The sequence below is a fragment of the Vipera berus genome (genome assembly GCF_964194415.1).
Source record: "Vipera berus genome assembly, chromosome: 3".
Classification (NCBI taxonomy): Eukaryota; Metazoa; Chordata; class Lepidosauria; order Squamata; family Viperidae; genus Vipera; species Vipera berus.
This window is the reverse complement of record NC_138204.1, coordinates 24,007,998-24,028,298: the sequence shown is the minus strand read 5'-3', so window position 1 is coordinate 24,028,298 and position 20,301 is coordinate 24,007,998. Positions and strand designations below refer to the sequence as shown.

At 36.9% G+C, this 20,301-nt stretch overlaps 1 protein-coding gene across 2 annotated transcripts in view; it reads right to left on the bottom strand.

The window, feature by feature from the left end:
* Positions 1-20,301, bottom strand: part of GDAP1L1 (ganglioside induced differentiation associated protein 1 like 1) — a 46,130-nt gene that overhangs the window by 7,110 nt on the left and 18,719 nt on the right. Inside the window, exons 1-4 of one of the 2 annotated variants that reach the window (XM_081324088.1) lie at positions 19,395-19,398; positions 16,118-16,310; positions 11,163-11,336; positions 3,336-3,439 (exon numbers count right to left, since the gene is read on the bottom strand). In XM_081324088.1, the coding sequence (XP_081180214.1) occupies positions 3,336-3,439; positions 11,163-11,336; positions 16,118-16,256 (417 nt within the window). In that variant the 5' untranslated portion in view covers positions 16,257-16,310; positions 19,395-19,398. Of the gene's footprint in view, positions 1-3,335; positions 3,440-11,162; positions 11,337-16,117; positions 16,311-19,394; positions 19,399-20,301 lie in introns of those variants that run through there. The other variant, XM_081324087.1, reaches the window with a different exon arrangement.

Sequence of the window (20,301 nt, the reverse complement as noted above, 5' to 3'; positions counted from 1 at the left end):
ATTGGGAGACTGAAATGGAAAAGTGCTTTCTTCCCAAAGACGGGACCCTCAAACCTCCTTTTGGGTTTATGGTGATGTTTTTTCTTCCAGCACTGAAATTCAGAGAGTATTTCTAAAACATTTTCCTCCATGTATGATTGCATGGATTTTTAAAAATTATTATTGTTCTCAATGTTTTTCAGCATAGGATGAATATATAGAATATTACGTGGAAAGAATATAAAGAACAACACCCCTATAGTAATTTCAACATAGCCACTTCTTCCATTCTTTCTATCACTTTCCCTTTTCAAGACAATTCTTAATGATGCAGAAGTAATTGCCACCTTGGCATTCAACAACTATTCCCTTTTACAAGTAGTCCTCAACTTAGAACAGTTCATTTAGTGACCAAAGTTGCAATGGCCCTGCAAAAAGTGACTTACGTGACCATTTTTCACATTTACGACTATTGCAGTATCTCCATGATATGTGATCAAAACTCAGGTGCTTGGCAACTGACTCTATTTATGACATTTGCAGTATCACAGGGTCATGTGATTACCTTTTGCAACCTTCTGAAAAGCAAAGTCAATGAAGAAGCCAGATTCACTTTTTTTTTATTGAAAAGTTTTGTCATACATTTTATCTTTGACAGTCCCCCCTACCCCTCCCGTATCCCTCCCTCCTTACCCCTCCCCCCCTCCCCACCCCCCCGACTTCCCAGAGCTAAGTACAAGGTATAAAAAACAAAAAAAGAATCATAAACAACCATATGCTAACAACCATAGACTCTAAAATCTATCACTCTCTAGCTCACATAGGATAACTACAAACACTATTAATATAGAATATATATAAAAAAAAACAGAAAAAAAAAGAAAGGAAGACTTATTCAAATACTACCTGAAACTTCTTAATCCCATATTTGTTCTGGATATACTCAATCCATTCCTCTTAACAGTTTAATAGCCTCCTTAGACTTCACAACCTCTAAATTCAAAATCCAAGCCTTTTCTTTTTCCTTTATTTCATTCCCCAATTCTTCCCTCCTAGCTTCCACAGCACATCTATGTTTATTGTTCATATATATCAACACCCCTCTCAAATAGGCCTTGCTAGCATCCCAAACCATATCCATAGAGGTGCCCTTATTCATATTAATTTCAAAAAAAAACAAAAAAAAAACCCTTCATCCGCTGTTTACATTCTTCCACATTTCTCTGGTTTCTAAACAAATTCTCATCTACGCGCCACGAGCGCCTATCTCTATTGTCCTTATAAATCTCTAGCCAAACTGGGCTATAATCAGAAATAGTTCTTACACATATCTTCACCTTCTTAATCCTTAAAAAAAAGTCATTTGTCAACAAAATAAAATCGATCCTGAAAAAAAATTGATGTCTGTCAGAAAAAAAAAGTATAATCCTTTTCATGCGAATGTCTTTCACGCCAAATATCTCGCAGTTCCAAGTCATCCTTCATTTCAAAAAAGGATTTAGACAGTCTAGCATGACTTGGGCCGCGCTTAAAAGCTCCAGCCTTGTCCATCTGTACATCCAAAACACCATTCCAATCCCCCATAAAAATAAAAATTTTATAATCCAACTGGGTAAACTTTGTATGAAATAAACTAAAAAAGTCAACTTGTTGTTAATTAGGAGCATATAATCCAACTAAAAGCATCTTTTTACCTACTAGTAGCAAGTCTATCATAACGTATCTTCCATGCTTATCTGCTTCAATTAAGTCCACTGTTAAAGCACTTTTAAGATAAACAACCACTCCATTTTTCTTATTCATTGCAGAAGCAACAAATTGCGTGCCCAACCTTGAATTCGATAAATACTTTTGGTCCACAACCCTAATATGCGTTTCTTGCAAACATATAACATCTATCTTGAATTGTTTTAAATATTAAAAAAAAAACTTTCTTCCTCTTCTGATGAATTTAGTCCATTAACGTTCCAAATTAAAAATTTAGTTGCCATGCATATCATCCCAAAGCTCTTGGAGCAGCTTAAATAGGACTATCTTTTTTAGGCCGTGCTCCTCCCACTACTTGGCTGTAAGTACATTTTGGAAATTCCATAGACTTCTGCTGATCTTATTCTTTTATTTTTTCTTGATCGTTTTAAAGCAGCACGCATCTCCCTCTGCTCTCTAGAATCATCCAAAGAAGTTGTAGCTTGTAGCTTGATCTCCTCCAGCACCATTCTCCTCTGTCTGTCCATCTTCAGCCTCTTGGTGTTCTCCTTCTCCAGATCCCTTTGCAGCTTCCAGAAGTGATAGATTCACTTTTAATAACTGCGTTATTAACTTAAAACTGCAGTGATTCACTTAATAGCTGTGGCAACAAAGGTCGTAAAATGGGGCAAAACTCAATAATATTATGTAGAAAGAATATAAAGAACAACACCCCTATAACAACAGAAATTTTGGGTTCAATTGTGGTCATAAGTTGAGGACTACCTGTATTTATCTTAGCTCTTTTTTAGATCAGTCAAGATAGGAACATTGTTTCTATTAAGGCAGACATGTCAAACACAAGGCCCGGGGGCCAGATCCGGACCGCGAAGTGGTTTCATGTGGCCCGCGAAGCCATCCTGGAAACAGTGAGGGAACGGCTCCCACTGCCTTGGCCCTGGCCCAGAGACCCTCCTTCTGCCAGAGACCCTCAGATCTGTCCCACTCCTACCCAGGCCCCCATAGGCACCCTTGATGCGAATGATGTAGAGTTGGCCATGCCCACCCAGTAGGCCATACGCACTCTAGCCATGCTCACCCAGTAGGCCACGCCCACCCAGGCCATACCCACCCGGCCCCCTGAGGGCAACCGCAATGCTGATGCGGCCCTCAATGAAATTGAGTTTGACACCCCTGTATTAAGGGGTAGTGATCTGAAAGATAAAAGAAAAGGGGGTCGTGCTAAAGTATGAATAGATAAGGCCAGCTACATTAATTAATTTGATTATATATTATTAATACAGGAAAAGCAGTGAGAGACATAGAAATTATTCATGATAGTAATTGCACAAATTCATTCTATTACAGATTCTTAATTAAATGTGATGATTTTTGTCTGTTGCAGAGAAATCAATAGGCAGTCTAACTACCTCCTCAATTTAAGTTGGGCCCCAGGGGACTATTGTTTACCCCAAGTTCCACTGTCTTTTTCACAGTCTTGGAGCACCATCAATTGGCCCTTCTCTTTGGAATCTCTATCTGGGGTGAGAGTGGGAAGTTTGTGGAACATCCCCAATAGTTAGTGGAATTTGGATTGAAGTCAATATAGCCATAAAAACTTCTATAGGTTTCCACACCTAATAATAAAACCGTCCTCGTGCTTATCTCACCATAAGTTTTTTCTGTTTGGAAAGGTATGGTTCCGTTAGCTGTGCATCATCATCATCATCATGATCCAACTTCATCAGATCTGAGCTGGCATTAACTAAATGTCCTAAAAAGAAGAAAATATAAATAGTTTGCATGCTTGTAGTAGAAGCTTCATTCTTTTACAAAACTGTTATATTTGTTTTATAAGCTGCGCTAAAGAAATGATAACAATAAGATGAATGAAGGATCGAGGAGTAAAGTAGGTTTCATTTAAGGTCCAAGGTATTACTTTTGGTCCATATTCTGTAGCTGGACTTTTGAAAGATAAACACAGAGCAAATGGGAGGATGTATCTCTCGCATATAGGTGTTAGAACAGCTTTTCAAAAATGGGGATCTCAAAAGATTGTTCTAGAAGATTATAGAAATACACAACCATTATAGGCTGAGGCCTAGGGATGCTAAGACGCTGTCCTCCAAACAATGTGGGACACAGAAAATGGAAATTAGTGGGGTAAGGCCAAAAAACAAGTACATATTTCCTTCAACATTTTATTAAAATTAACTTAAATATAGTTAAGTGATCATTCCCATGTAATTAATGATTTTCCATTCTATTACATTAGAGAACAAAATTTGATGGAAATGACTGAAGAGGCTTTGAGAACTACATTAAAGTGTTCAGGTTGTACATCCTTGTTCCAGATCATAATTTGGTGATTTCTGAGTCCTTTCTATCTTGATTCTTTGTGGGAGAAAGTGCTGATGTTATATCATATTTTAGATTAGTTTTCTTTAAGTAAAAGAGAAAGCAGTTATAGTTTCCCACAATCATCTTTCAGTTATGGTGGAATTAAGTCAAGCATATTTCCTGGCAGATGATAATCAATATCCCAAAGCATGTCCGTAAACCCACAGGGAGCTAATGCAAAGGTGTTTTTTTTTTAAAAAAAAAATAGCTTCACAAGACCATGGCTGAATACTCCAGCCAGAAACTTGGCAGTTTTGTTTTGAACTAATTGTGTTTCCTGGACACCTTTCAAGTTAACTTGAACCTTCCAGCTATATGGTATTGTAATATCCAGAGCCAGCATAAGAAAAGCCACCCTATAGTTCTTGGGAGTTGTGGTCATGACAATTCTACAGACACTAGGTTGAGGCAACCTATCTAAGATAGATAGATAAGATAGATAAAATCATGAGTGAGGCTGCATTTGAAATCTTATTGGCAAATTTATCAGCAAATAAATGAGAATTCGTACTTCAAGGAAAAGGCCAGTTTTGAGTAAATGCATTAGCAGTACTCTTTTCAATGTAGGTGAAATAGTGGATACATTATACCAATAATGATCTGTGTTCATTCTTTTCCCATCTTGACATTTCACCTCCCTTATGTAATTACTTTTAATTATCACAACATCATGGGCTCAGCAAAAGCAATGCTTGAGCTAGGAGTAAATGCATCTTAGTTGCTCTTTATATCTAGCATAGCTGAAGTAATTAAGCTTCTACGGCAGCCTGGTTATTCTTTTTTTCTATGAAAGATTTTACTGGACAAACAAGGCCATAATATCCAGTCTAGCCTCACATTAACTATGATCAAAAAAGTCACAATAAAAAGAAAGGGGGGATATTATTTTTCTAAATGGCAGCTTAACTTTCAAGAAATGTTTGGGGCTACACTTTGAGAACATTTGGATGTTTCAAGGTCTATGGTTGAAATCTTGATGATCAGATAGTTTGGTTTTGAGACCTTAGAGTAGTCCTCCTCGGCTACATCTGACATTATTTGGCCTGGAAACAGACTTTATTGTCAATGAAAAAAAATTGTAAAATGAAAAAAGTAATATATCATGGCTCTTGAGACTGAGATGATCGATTTAAGAGGTTTTTCTTGTACTTGAATATAGTTTTGAGAAGAAAATTCAGTTTGCGTGCAGAAATGTGGATACAATTGTAAGATAAACCATAGTTAGATTTGTTCCTTTATACAAGTACTCATTTACATTACTTGACCATTTTGAAAGCATCCAACTAGTTTTCTATGAATTTTTCTGTAACCAAACGAAGCAACAGACAGATGGATCCTGAAGCTTGCAGAATTTTAAATAAATTCTAAGAAAAGGGGTGTCAAAAACAGTTCAGTGAGAATTGAACAAACTGAGAATGCTCAGTAATTATCGGAGGGGGAGAAACAGAACATTGGGGATGAGGATGGACTAGAGAAGGCTCAAAGAGGACTGCAACATTTTGTTGAAGAATCCATGTAATATTAAAAGGAGGAATTTAAATAGGCATAATAGTCTTACATTTGGTTGCTACATTTGCAGTAGGTGTCACTGCAACAAACAAAATGAAATCAGAATATGACCTTCATTCACCTCACATTTAGAATTTCAAATTACATTCCTCTATTCATTTCCTGCCCTAGATTATTGATGGAAAGAGATTTTTTGAAAACTTTCTTGAACATTTCCTGTAGCGTATCTGATTGCAATTTTACAAATCAATAGTTTAAATAGGATTTTCCCTCTTTCAATTTACATTATGCACACAAATATTTTAGTAATTGCAAGTTCTACTGTGTAAATATTCATGCCTACAAATGAAGGAAATTTATGCTTAGTCAGGATTGAATAGATGGTTTCACACTAATATGACATCCTTTGCAATTTAGAGTAGCAATTTGTTGCTTTAATTAAATGTTCTTTATATCTTCTATTGTGTGATTCTCTCTTAATGCTGGCTGTAATAGACTATTTGCAGAACAATGTCCCAGTAGCTTTGCAGCTAAGTATATGCTCCTCTTCTCTTCAATTTTTATTGATCTATCAGACTGGATTAGAACCAAGACTATTTTCTGAGAAACCTCGTGGTGTGGCTTTCACAGTTGTTCTCAACTGTTTTTTTTTAATGAATGGATATTGACAATAAAATGACACGGAATAGATTCACACATTCTAAAAACATGTGACTATCTCCAATCACCAAGTAAAATAGTGAATTAGAAAGTGAGGCTCTTGTATTTATTTTAAAAAGTAGCCATTTAGTTCAAAGAAGACATTTGTGTTTAACTGAGACATTTAGTTGCTGGTCTGGAGAATAAAGATAAATGTCTAACATAAGGAAAGGTAAAGAAAAAATGAGAGTAATGCACTGGAAATGAACATAAATTACTTAAATCTTAGACAAACAGGTCATGCTCAGACCATCTATCTTTCTCTTCTTTCTGCCCAACTGGTTTTGGCAGCCTTTTAAACTTCAGTGATCTTTGGAGAAGTGAAGACAATTCTGACTTTAGATAGTGTCTGGCCAGCAGTATCATTAACCTGGGTTTACATTATGCTTTGATTTTTATTTAGTTGCTATTGGTGATTATTTAAAGTGATATGGCAAGGAAGAGGCCTGGAGCAGCCTTTGGTAGATAACACTGCCTGAAAGTAAATGGTGCGTGGCAGATCCTGGGGAGCTCTGTGCTGCAAGGGAACAGCATGAGGTGGACTTTTTAAAAAAATGTATTTTATTAATTTATTAGTTTTTTATGATGTTCATCTCCTCTGTTAGGTGATTTTTTGAGTGGTAGCAGTGGCGCTAGAACTGAAGTCAAGGCTTTGGCCTCTCTTTCAGACCTGCCTCAACACTGCCACCAAGGTTCAGGGTGGCCCAGATATGTGTGTGTGTGTGTGTGTGTGTGTGAGGGGGGGGAGATAGATAATTGTTTCTTTTCTTTCTGTTTTGTTTGGGGTGGGGGCTGACATGCCAGCATAATCAACTTAGATATTTTCTGAATGTTTGACATGCCATACCCAAAAGGTTTGCCATCACTGATTTAAATTGTACTTTTCTTGGCAGCCTGAAGAACTTAAACATTTCAATACACATCCCCTCATCTCATAATCCTGATAAAAGGATGGTTCTATGTCACCTTCAAAGTCTAGGTATCCCAGCCTCTTCCTCTTCTGGAGAGAGAAAAATGTTTGGTTCTCTTAAAAACAAAGTCTGTGGAGCAAGGTTAGGTGAGAGTGGTTATTAATCTCCACAGCAGCCTTTGATTAAGGTAGAATTTTACAGACTGGAGGAAGTCTAAATAAATGAACCCAAGGAACTTTTGGAAAAACTGCTGTTTCAATAGGAATAAGCCCATAGTATAGTCAGAAATTTACTTTAGTCTTTTTTTGTTTTTGACTTAAATTAGTGAACAGTGTTTACTTTCAAACAATAACAGTTTCAAGTGGGCCTATAAATCAGCTGGAGATCTGTGAAGATCTTCAGGGCCAAGAGGCCAGAACAAGAAAGCAATGGTGTGAAGATTTATAAAAAGGAGAGTATATGCCAGCCAAAAAAGAGAAAGGTCTTGAAAGTTGCTGTTATGTAGCTCCAGTTGCTGGCATGGTTTAATTGGGAATTTTGCCACCTGTTCTCTAAAGGAGATGAGCTATACTTTGCCCTTTCATAGCTGCTAGTATGTTGTTAGGTTAGGCACCCTACCATTTTAAAATTATTATTATGAGATCTTTGTCACTGCTTTTGGTCAACTCAGGGTGGTGTGCATACATATTCCTCATATTTTACCCATAATAACAGCTCTGTGATGTAGACTTGCTTGAGAGAGAGCGATGGCCCAAATTCATTCAGCTGCTTTTCATGCCTAAGGGAGGATTAGAACTCAATCTCCTGGTTTCTAGCCCAGCACTTTAGGAACTACAACAGACTAGCTCTCCAGAATGGGAACAGTCCCGTACAGTATCTGACTCTGCCTCCACTTCATTAATCCATTGGCTTTGGAAGCTGCTCTGGCACCTGATTGCTTGCTGGCTCCCAGGATGACAATGAATCTCCCCAATCAACCCCCAGGCAACTTTACCATAAATCTGCCCTGGCTGACAATCTAAAAAGAGAGATCATAAGAAGAAGAAATTAAAGGACCACCTATCTTAGCCTCCTACATTAAGAAATCAGATGAGAAGAACAGAATCAAGGTAGAAAATCAGTAAAGATACAGTTTTCTATGGACTACCTGGAGAATTCCAGTATGTTTGTTTGCGATATAGAATTAGTTTTCTACTGGAAAAATTCCTGGAATTTTGTTTTAAATTTCCCAATCTAGCTATTATATCCCATCAAGCCAGTTTAGCTTAGCTTCTACTTCAGTCACTGTTGCCTAGATGCTGCCACCTGCAGTAACACATAAGGCTTTTTAAAGGAAAAAAATTACATTTTAAGAACAATAACTACCACAGACTAAATTAGAACAGAAAAAGTAAAAAAAGGAAGAATAACAGAAAAATCTGTTATGAAAAGTCACCCAGAGTTACCCTATGGTAAGATGGGTGGGCAATAAATGTATTAATAAATAAATAAAGGAAAACAGAAAAACAGAACAAGATATAAAGAAATATATTAAAACAAAAATGTGGGTTCTGATATTCCTCATAGCAATTATAAGCACAATTATAATTCAACCTCTTTCTCTAAAGTTGCATCATGCCTCTCCTCTTTTCAGGATCTATCCTAGCCAATCACTAAAAGAAGGCTTGACAGTAATAATATCCATTGCTGCTCTCACTTTTTATTATTCTGCACCATATTGCCTCTGAATATAGATATTCTGTGGGTTCATATGGCACTCTCAAATAATTTAGAAGCACTTCCAACAGAAGAAAACTTGAAGTCATGCACAAACTTAACAAAAATGGTGAAGAAAGTCATGTAAATGAATATGTTTAAAGATAAGGAAAATCTAGCCTGAAATTATAATTCTATGTTTAGGGATATTTTTTTTAAAATCTCTGCGTTTGCAAATTGAGCTGCTTGATTATAAATTATCCTGTGTCATTAAACTGCAACTGCCTGTGATATTCTTGTCACAAAGTCACTGCCCACACAGCAGGACTGCTTTTCATGAAATGTCCTTGTGGAAAAGTGATAATAGGCATTGTCAATGTTTCAGGAGAGCTTGTACTTGAAGCACAACTTATCCTTGTCTCTGTAACCTAATCTACACACATTAGGGCTGCTCTTGAGCACTTTGATACCCAATAGAAATCGAGAAGGTCCCCCTCAACCCAGTTTCTATTTCAACCAAGTTGAAAATTTCAAAGCTCCATTGATTGTAGTTGGAAAAGAACTTTTTGTGTGTATCTGCACAGATTTCCAACATACCACGGAAATTACTATCATTGTATTATTATTTTTTTAAAAAAAACCTCTAGTACTATTTGAAATTTTCAGAGAATGTATTAAATGCATAATAAATAGTTCAACAGTGACAAGGAGAAAATGGTTTTTGTATGAGTAGAGAATTTTTTCAAATGTCAAATTGTCCTCTCTAAAGCTTACCTCCGCTCCTCACCAATCATGGAAGTTCAAAGGAAGTAGACTAAAACCTACTTGATCTAAAGCAAAAATACGTACTGTAATTCGTTGTCCTTGTGATAGTTTAAGTGTCAGATCAAAAACTGCTGCATCCACTATGGTAGTTCCTTTTATGGGACAGACTTAAGAAAGGTTCATTTGCCTTACTTGATAATGTGAAATTTGGACAAGGGACAGAAGCAAGGAAAGCGTGAGACAAGGCAGGGTTACAGCCAACAATGTTGACTGGATAGTCAGACCAGCCCTTACAAATCATTATATTAGAGCCAATGGAAGGAAAGAGTTGGACATTGCACAGCACATTTGATTTTTAAAAACAGACTTGGCCTGCAGTTGAAGTTGTATCTATTGTATCATGCTTTATCAAATTGCCTTATGCTAAATGCTATCATTAATTTGACTAGCACATATTATGTCCTTGGACAAAAATAGTTATTTATGCCTCAACAAAAGAAGAAGAAAGGCATCACCAGAGAGAGGAAAAATAATGAAGGAAGTTTGGAATAAAAGAGCAGCAAGCTAACTTAAACAAAAAAATTTTTTTGAAGAGAAATAAAAAATATTTCACCAGAGAAGTTTGTCACTGGGCAATCAGTGTTTTCCCACTGCTGAGCTGAAGTGGGTCACAATAGATATTATATGAGAACAACCATGTTAGTATATGATAGCAAAAAATCAGAAGTCTGATAGCATTTTTTCTGAGTAACAAATGTTCTAAAAGACACATTTGGTGTGCTGCAGCTCACTTCATCAGCTGCACAAACTAGCTTGACTAATGTAGGATTTAAATTGAGGTGGCGGGGACAGAGGGGAAAGATACAATAATGCAGGTTACATGTGAGACTACAAATATTTTATCTATTGCAATGTGTTAAAATCCAATGTGTTTGTTGAGACAATTGTTTGATATGTGTGAGTTCAACTGGCAGAAATGATAGCTTTCTTTTTAAGTGGAGATACCACAAATTTGAGTTCTTTTCTATAGAAAGCAACCCATTGCAATTAATTTTAAGTCTTCTACTAAGAAGAAAGGACACCAGCAAAAAATGTTCTGAACTGAAATTATCTACATTGCAAGTTCCTAAAGATTTCGGGGCAACATATTTAGGGCAACATAATATCAACAGATGTTAGGTACTCAGGATTTCTATCCATAGTTCAAAAACATCTGGAAAATACCAAGTTTTGAAAGATTGCTTCAGGAGCTGGAATGGAACCTCTTTCCCTAAGTCCTTAAACTTAAAGCAGAGCTGTGATTTGTCTTTGCATGACAAGATTACTCCTTTTTTTGGTAGTACTAAAAGTGGTACATCAAGAATTAGTCAAATGTAAGATAATTCTGCTGATATTTTTTCTTTAGTGACTCTTATCATTCCCATTTATTATGCTTAGAGTTCCCTAAACATTTTTTACTATTGGGGAATTATACATTTTAAATGGACCAAACATGGCCCTCCATAACTGACCACTTACTGCGAATCTCAGCTGTAGCATACTTTGGAATCATGGAATCCATGGTGAGTTCTGGGTGAAGTATACATCCATGAGTGTAGGCATCCATGGGCAAGGAATCTAGGAGTTCTCTATACTGCATTACTCGTGAATGAAGGAGGCTTCCGTTCTCAGGAACTAGTTGAACCACATGCTCTGCAAAACAAGAAACAGTCAGGTTAAAACAGACTAGTATATACAATGCTTTTATCTGATGTTTCTTTTTATACAAAGCTAACTTATTGGAAATCACTTACTTATTGTAAATAAATGCTCTACAGCATGCCTATTTATAGACTCAGATTTTAAGGGTAATTTTGCATCTTGGATTTGAAATAGGAAGAAAATGGGTATTTTGGCAACAACAGACAGGGTGAAGAAGAATTAACAAGAATAAGCAGCAAGAAATTGGACAACCAATAAAGAAATTTCCTGACCGTTGAAACAATTAATCAGTGGAACGGCTTGTGTTCAAACGTTGTGGGTGCTCTCTCACTGGAGGTTTTTAAGAAGAGACTGGACAGCCATTTGTCCAGAATGTTATGGGGTCTCCTGCTTGATCAGGGGGAGTTGGACTAAAATACTTCCAAGGGGCCTTCCAACTCTGTTATTCTGTTAACCTCTTTATATGAATGGGCAAGGATATAAAGCGGTCAACTTGGGTTTGGGTTTTAATTATTGTTTTAATGTAATTTATTTTTACATTTGGGCACTAGGGTTTAATTTGTTTTTAATTTTGTATTTTGGTTATTTTGGTATTTATGCCCTGTTCACCGCCCTGAGTCCTTCGGGAGAAGGGCGGTATACAAATTAAATTAAATAAATAAATAAATAAATAAACTTGCCTGAAATCTCCTTAGCCAGTTACAAGCTCTTGCAGACAGAATATCTTAATCAGGATGCAGCACTTTCATGGGCTTCCCAGAATTTTACCAAAAATAACACCAAAAATTGTTGTTTAGTAGTAAGTCATAATCCCAGCAACTAAATACGGGCAGTTGAATGACAAGATTCAAGGGTGTTTCTCTTGTAGCATTAAAACAAAGTGATTTTTATCTCTAGCTAAGACCTTTGTTTTCTTTTCAAACTTCCTGCATCAACTGTCTTTGACATGACATTGAATAATGGCAGTTCTGTCCTCTGTAGCTGGGTCCTGTGTTTATAGGGAAGAATAAACTGGAAAGAGACTGAATTTAATTTGTAAAGTATCCCTAACTATAGGAATTTGTTCAACGGATGGCAATATCTGGTTCTAACCATATTAAACCTGCTTAGAAAACAGAAATGCATTTCAGAATGAACTTGATAAGTTAGAGAAATGCATAGGTAATAGTAGAATTCAATTTAATGTATGCATTTTTCCAAGTATAAGATGGGATTTGTCTTATATCAAATATGGACTTTGCACCAGTACATCTGAAAAGAATCATTACATGGTGCTGATCTTAATTTGAATTAAGAGGAGGGAGAACAAATGTGTTTGAGCCTGGGCCCCTGGCTCACGTATATGTTATTAAATCTGAATTAGCATTACATTAAGACACAGCCATGATGCACTACCTGGACATATTCATATTTTTTCAGAATACTATTTATGTGAGCCACTGTTTCTAACTTATCTTTTACAGATTTGATTCTATATTTCAGTCCTCATGTTCCCATGTCCAAATACAAGAACTTATTCCCTGGCTTTCATCCCAGATCTCCCAAAAGCCATTCCTGAATCAATTCATTGTAGGAAATGTCTCATTAAAACTATCCTTTTAAAATAATTCACCTAAATTGCCCCATTACGGTGACAGATGCATACATCTTTTGATTAAAGTTAGTTCTGGAAACAGAGAAAATAATGTGGAAGAATGAAAATTATCCTTCTGAATATCTAGTTCTTATTTTATAGAGGTTTTGGCTTTTATTTACTAATATCATTTAATAGTCAGGAAACAAATATGCAGCATGGTTTAGAAGCTTGTTTTCTTTTCAATTTTTTGCTGCCAAAATGTCCTGTGTGGTTTAAATTGTTCAGCTGGAGTCTGACTTTTCATCTAAAATAAATATGAAATCAAATTCTTTATTACAGGTCAGCCGCTCAGGCTGAATGAAACTGATTAAATAAATTCTACAAATTAGAGCTACAAGATAGAATATGCGTAGTAGAATAAAGCATACAAAATAAAAAGATCTACAATCATGGTCGTACCATTTTGTTGTCAGCAATATACAAGTATTACAAGCTGAAAAAACAAACTTTACAGTGGTAGGAGTTACTTTGGGAGTCCTTATCTGCTACTAAAAATTGCATTAAAAATTCTTCAGTCCATTCCAGAGATGGAATTAGAAGAGGCATGAGGAGTGCCTTGTGTATGTCCCAAAATTCCAATGTAATACAATATGACAGTGTTTCAATATTAACATCATTACAAGGGCAAACCCTTTCTGCTTATGGAATTTTACAAAAAAAATTCCTCCAACTCTGCTGATGGTATAATATTGAACCATGGTAATGTGAATGCTTGTTGAAATTTATTGCTTGAGTTGATCAGCGTATGTTACTGCTTTAAAATGTGCATTAATGTATTCTAATTGTACCCTAGAGGGGAGTTTACTATATTTTGATTGTAACTGAGCAAGATGCTATGGGAGACAAGCAGTTCCTCAAGTAACCAGGCCCATGCCATATAGGGCTTCATAGATGACCACCATCTCCTTGAATCACACTCAGAAGCAAACTGGCAACTGGCAATTAGAGGTGTTACACGAGCATATGAAGACATACCCATCACTGCCTGCACTACTGCACTGTGGACCAGCTGAAGCTTCTGGGTCATATTCAAGGGCAGCCCATGTAGAAAGAATTGCAGTAGTCAAGCCATGGTGACCAGGGCATGAGTGACTCTCTTCCCTGATCTAGAAAAGAGTGCAACTGGTGCACCAGATAAAGTTGGGCAAAAAGCATCCTGGCCACAAGTGCCACTTGCTCATTGTGAGTCCAGAGGATCTCAAATTGCACAGCACCCTTGAATGATGAAGTATTGCCCATCTAATGTCAAAGTTGGAATACCCCCAAATCTGGGTGGTCCAAAGATCTTGAACCACTCAGTCTTTGCAGGATTGAGTCTAGGAAGGTTTCTTCCCAGCAAAACCTGCACACTCTCCAAATTCTGGACCCAAACCAAAACAGTATCACTTGGCCAGCCCAAGTTGAAAGATATAATTTGTTGTCGTAAGCATACTGATGATAGAGAAGCCAAAACCAGTGGATTACTTCACCCAGCAGTTTCATGTAGATGTTGAAAAGGAGAGGAGAGAGAATAGAATCCTGCGGCACCTGACAAATAAGGGAACTAGAGGACGATCTCTCCCCACCAATGCTGATTGGAGCTGGCCCTAGAGAAGAAAGAGGGACACCCTCAATGCTCTCAATTCCCAACCCACAGAGCTGGCTCAGAAGGATACTATAGTCAATGGTACTGAAAATGATCCAGAGATCAACAAGCACAAGGATGGAATCACCATCACTTTGCCACAGGTCATAAACAAGTGCAACTAAAGAGGTCTCAATACCAAATCCCAGCTTGGAAACGGATTGAAATGGATCTAGATCACGGGTGTCAAACTCGCCACGACACGTGACGTGTCACAATGTATCATGACTTTTTTTGCATTGCCAGAACTGGGGTGGACACTGCCTCCGGATAATGCAACTGGCCCTTGGCTGGCAGTTTGATACCCCTGATCTAGATAATCAATTTCCTCCAAGATTCCTATCAGCTGCAGACCAATCACCTGATCAACAACCTTCTTCAAAAGTGGTGCTACTTAAAAGTAGGGAATAATTAAAGCAAACATTTGAACACTGAACAAAAATTTATCCTGACTCAAATACCACTGAACAACGATTACAAAATCAAAGGAGATTCATTACCAGAAAGAAAATATTTAGGGATGCCAAACTCGAAGAGATTCAGAAAAATTGTGAAAATGGAAGACCCCCCCAAACCATAGTAGAATAGTAGAACCATGCAAATAACAATTGAAAACATAAAAGAAACAGCTAATGTGAACTATACAAAGTGATAATTTAGAAGAAGTAGAAAACTACTACAGGCCAACACTGAAACAACCTATGAATTGGCCTTCCCCTCTAACCTCTCAACAAGAAGAATAAAAAAAGAAAATTATAGCAAATACAGAATTACCACTAGAAAGACAAAGACTGCCAGCATTGAAAGTGTCCAAGAAAGACCTGGCACATATGATGAAAAAACTGAATAAGCTGGTTGCAAGTATTAAAATAACATCTATCAAACAAACCAATCAGCTTGCCTGTAGTACAGCAATGGTGGTTGCAGAAAACTAGGTATCAAAATTTGAAAAAGCAAAATCATATTCAATCCCAAAGTGGAAGATCAGACTGGATGCCAAAATAAAGAAATTAAGATCAGATGCAAGTAATTTAAAGAACATGAAAGAGCAAAAATTGAAGAATGTAAGGATCAAGACAAGCCTAATTAACAAATGTTGACTTGGCACCCAAAAATTGAAGAAGCTTTGGAAATTATAAAGAATCAAATAACAGCAATAGCAGGAAAAATTGAATGCTATGAGCCACAAATCATCCAATTTAAGCAAAATCAGCTATTTCAATCAGACCAGAGGCAATTCTACCAAAATATAAATGGCAATAGAATTTGTGAAAATAGAAAACCAAACAAAAAAGAAATAATCCAGTTTTGGAATGGCAACAACAATACAGATGTAAGAAGATTTAAGAGCTCGATTATAAGAAAGTTGAATTTCTAGGACAATTTTCCACATCTACTGTCCTTATATCTATCTATCATATCTATCGTACTCCAACAATGGATGGGCTAATTCAAGGTCATGGAAGTTGTATCCATCAGCTTGAGGGTTGAGGAGAGTATCTAAAAGTTTACCTCCTGTGAAGTTTTTTTCCATGTAGTCAATTATTTGATTGTAGTCACTGATTATATTATCTCCATGGATGATGACAGGTACCTCTTCCCCAAGATTGAGGCGCATAAACCAAGGTTCTTTGTGCTCAGTCAAGGGCATGCTCACATCTCGTTCTTCACAAGGTAACCCTTTTTCTGCAATGACCAGACGGACCTGGGGGGTGGGGAAACAGATGAAAAACATATGCAATTAGTGTGCAAAGTGCAGCTACTAGTATTCACAAATAAATTGAAAGAATTGCAAGTGGTATGCAAGTTACACACACAAGCACACACACACACAATCATATCAACTGTTTGCTCAGAGTGGTCCTCCACTTCATATGGTCTTTATAATGTTACTAATATATCTGGGCCTAGCACTTGGCATTCATGAAATGCTTAGCTCATAAGAATTTATTCTAGCAGTAATTAACTTTTTTATTATTTTTTATAATTATAAGTGAGGTAAGCAGATTTCTGACTTGTGGGATCTATTTTGATTTTGTAAAGAAAATGAATAAATATAGTGTATGCCATTATAAAAGATTCTGATGGGGGAAAAATCAAATTAATACAAAAGTATACCGAATCCAGAAATTCATTTTCAGTCCAAGAATTGCCATGACTTCACACCTTTAACATAAAAACCTGTTCGTGGTTATTCCCATGTTTTTATCTCAGCAGGGGAGAGAACAGAAATAACTTCACGGAGATCACTAGTGTCAAAATTATAAGTACTACAAGGTAATCAAAGCCTCAGCCTTTTACATGACTAGGATGCATGCAGCACATGATAAAAGGGGTAGAATTTCAGTTGACTGGTCACTTCTGCCAGTGAGATGCTGTTGACCTCTTTTAGAACATGTCCCTGGAGAGAAAAGTAATTTTGTTGCCACTGTTGTTAAATGACAGGAACTCAGTAGATTTCTCAAGATACAAATAAGAAATGGAATCTCTGAAAGTGAATGTTTATATAGCCAAAACAGTACCATGACATAATTTGTTATGTTGTAATTTATACATCATTCTCTCTTTTTCTTCTTTGGAATATAAAATATATTATTAGACCAAAAGGTTTTTGATAGCATCTACTTAAGAGGAGACACTGTAGAAATGGACACCAGATAATACACAATTAATTTCATTTGTGCAGTAATATTTTAGCCACAAATCCAATCATATATTTAGCTAAATTTCCACAAAAGGAACAATTATAGTAGTTGGATTAATAGATACACAAATAGAAAACGGGTAGACTAAGAAGTGGGTGGATATAAAATCTGGACTATAACATATTTTAAAAGTTCTTAATTATGCAAAGATCTACCTTTCTTGAGAAGTTATAATCCTGAGAAGATTAAAGGTGAAAGAAAAGAGAAAAAGAGAAAAAGAGGATGGCCAGCAGCAAGATGCATGGTTGTGATTACAGCAGTGATGGTGCAATATTGGAAGACAGGAGAAGAGCCAGTCTGGAAACTGACCATCCTGGAGAAGGTTTAATCTATGTGATTGTTAAGAGTTGACAATGACTTGATGGGACATAAGAAATCACTTATAGTATTTTCCTGTAATTGTGTGTGTGTGTGTGTGTGTGGTTTATTTGTACTGAATATTAATACACGTGTAATTTATAAACGTAAAAATGCAAGTAGAAAAATAGGGGCCACTACGGTGGGAAGGTAACAGCGTTCCGTGCGCCTTTGGCGTCTAGTCATGCCGGCCACATGACCACGGAGACGTCCTCGGACAAGCGCTGGCTCTTCGGCTTTGAAACGGAGATGAGCACCGGCCCCTAGAGTCGGAAATGACTAGCATGCATGTGCGGGGGAACCTTTACCTTTACCTTAATTTATAATTTAAGGGACACGGTGGCTCAGTGGGTTAGGACACTGAGCTTGTCGATCAGATGTTCGGCAGTTTGGTGGGTCAAATCCTGAGTGCCGCGTAACAGAGTGAGCGCCTGTTACTCGTCCCAGCTTCTGCCAACCTAGCAGTTCGAAAGCATGTAAAAATGCAAGTAGAAAAATAGGGACCACTACGGTGGGAAGGTAACAGTGTTCTGTGCGCCTTTGGCATCTAGTCATGCCAGCCACATGACCATGGAGTCATCCTCGGACAAGCGCTGGCTCTTTGGCTTTGAAACAGAGATGAGCACCGGCCCCTAGAGTTGGAAACGACTAGCACGCATGTGTGGGGGAACCTTTACCTTTACCTAATTTATAATTTAATTTTTCATTAGATGTGATTGATACCTAGAGTTAAAATACATTTTTGATTTGTATTCCAGCAATGCTAGGTCCCACTTGAAGTCCCCTTTGCTTTCACACTATTCCATTTTAATAGAGAAATAAATTATACAGCACAATTGATGTTTAAAATAAAGAAATAGCTGCCCATTGCATATTCTCCATCCAGGGATTAAAGAGCTGAATGATAGTTGCTATCAATTCATAATGAGGAAGTATACGTTAGGCATTTTCCTACATTTAGGTTAGCTGTCTGAATGCTAATATCAAGGGAATACCTGTACCTTGGCAACCATATATTTTAAAAGCTTCCTCCATTCTCTCCTCCAACATTCTCCTTGCTAATTAGTTAACATGTTATTTCCAGCCAACTGAGGTTAAATATATTTAATCTTCCTCTGCCATCTATCAACCTTCATGCTTTATTAATCAGTAGTATTCTCTGCTCTCAACCTATTAATGAAGATAGCTGAACAAAAGTAGGAATCATGTTTTTCTTATGCTCAATGCTACTCTAGCACAACAAAAATATTGCTTATATATTTAATACCATTTTTCAAAAAGGAACTAAAGCTGTTTTGCACTTAGTTCAATAAAGAAATCTAATTCTGATCATCTTCATCATGTAGTGGATGACACCCTGTATTTAAAAATCTATTCTTATATGCAGTATTTACTTGATTTATACTCCAGCTTCCTATGTTGGTGAAAATGTACGGTAATTGGTCTCAAATTATTGCATTTTATAATGCGGGTGAAAAAATTCTAAATCTAAATATTCTTCCAATTCCAAAATTCCTTGATCAAAATCAATATCTGAAGGAAAAAGTTAAACTAGAATCTTTATTTCTTAAGATCCTTTCTATCCAGTCAGAGAAGATGCTGATGTTATTTTTGGCTAAGCCCCCAGCATTTAGAACTGACTAAGATAACTGCTTCATGCATGAGAGTAGATTTAAAAAAAAAGAACAAGATGCAGGACTGAAACAAGAAATATACCCTTAACTCACTCTTTGGCAGTGTTTGAATTAGTCCCTTTTGACAGATGGACACAGAAGGGGACACATTTCTTTGAATTCTCCTCTCTGTAATGTAAATCTCCAGGCTTGCTTGCTTTCCTTGCCTCACCTTTTAAGATAATACCTAAATATACATATGCATACATACTTACATACATACATATAAATCATGTTTCTTTGGTTTAACAAATAGAAAATTGGCAAAACATAATGTAGCTAAAGAGGAGAAAGGCAGTTCCATCCACAGTTGTCATTTACTAACGGCATCAATGAGCCACATACCCTGAATTCTGAACTGGCACCCCCCAAAAAACCATGTGATATCTTTAAATATGTGTCCTGTGTGCTTTTGCAGATGGCGATGTGTATGTGATACAAAACTGCTGAGAGATTTAGACTGATTTTGTTTAAACACTTTCACCATCCAAAGAGATGGGCTGCCAATTCCCTGAACTGTGCATTTTCTTTTTTCAAAAAAATTGAGTCATCCGGTTTGTTGCCTTTAAATGGCAAAAGCAATGGATATGGATAAAGTCTTTAAATTTGCATATTGTTATATTGATGTTTTGTTGCTAGATTATCTAGATTTGGGTGCATTTGATTTGGCTTTGCCAGAGCACGGTTCCTTCATTCCTTCTCACTGGGGCTCAGATCTGCAGAGGCAACAAAGATATAATGCGCATTCTTTCACCGCCCACGCGGCCTGAGAGGATTTGGGGGTGGGGGTGGGGAATACAGTTCAGCTATATTAACAAGCGCCTCTTCCTACAGTTTCTAAGATGAGAGCTCATCATTGTGCTCTTAATTGCTGCATGAACTGCCACTCCAACTAGTTTTATAGAGGACGGTGTCCTCTTGATTCTGCCTTCATCTCACCTTCAGCCCATTATAGAGCTTA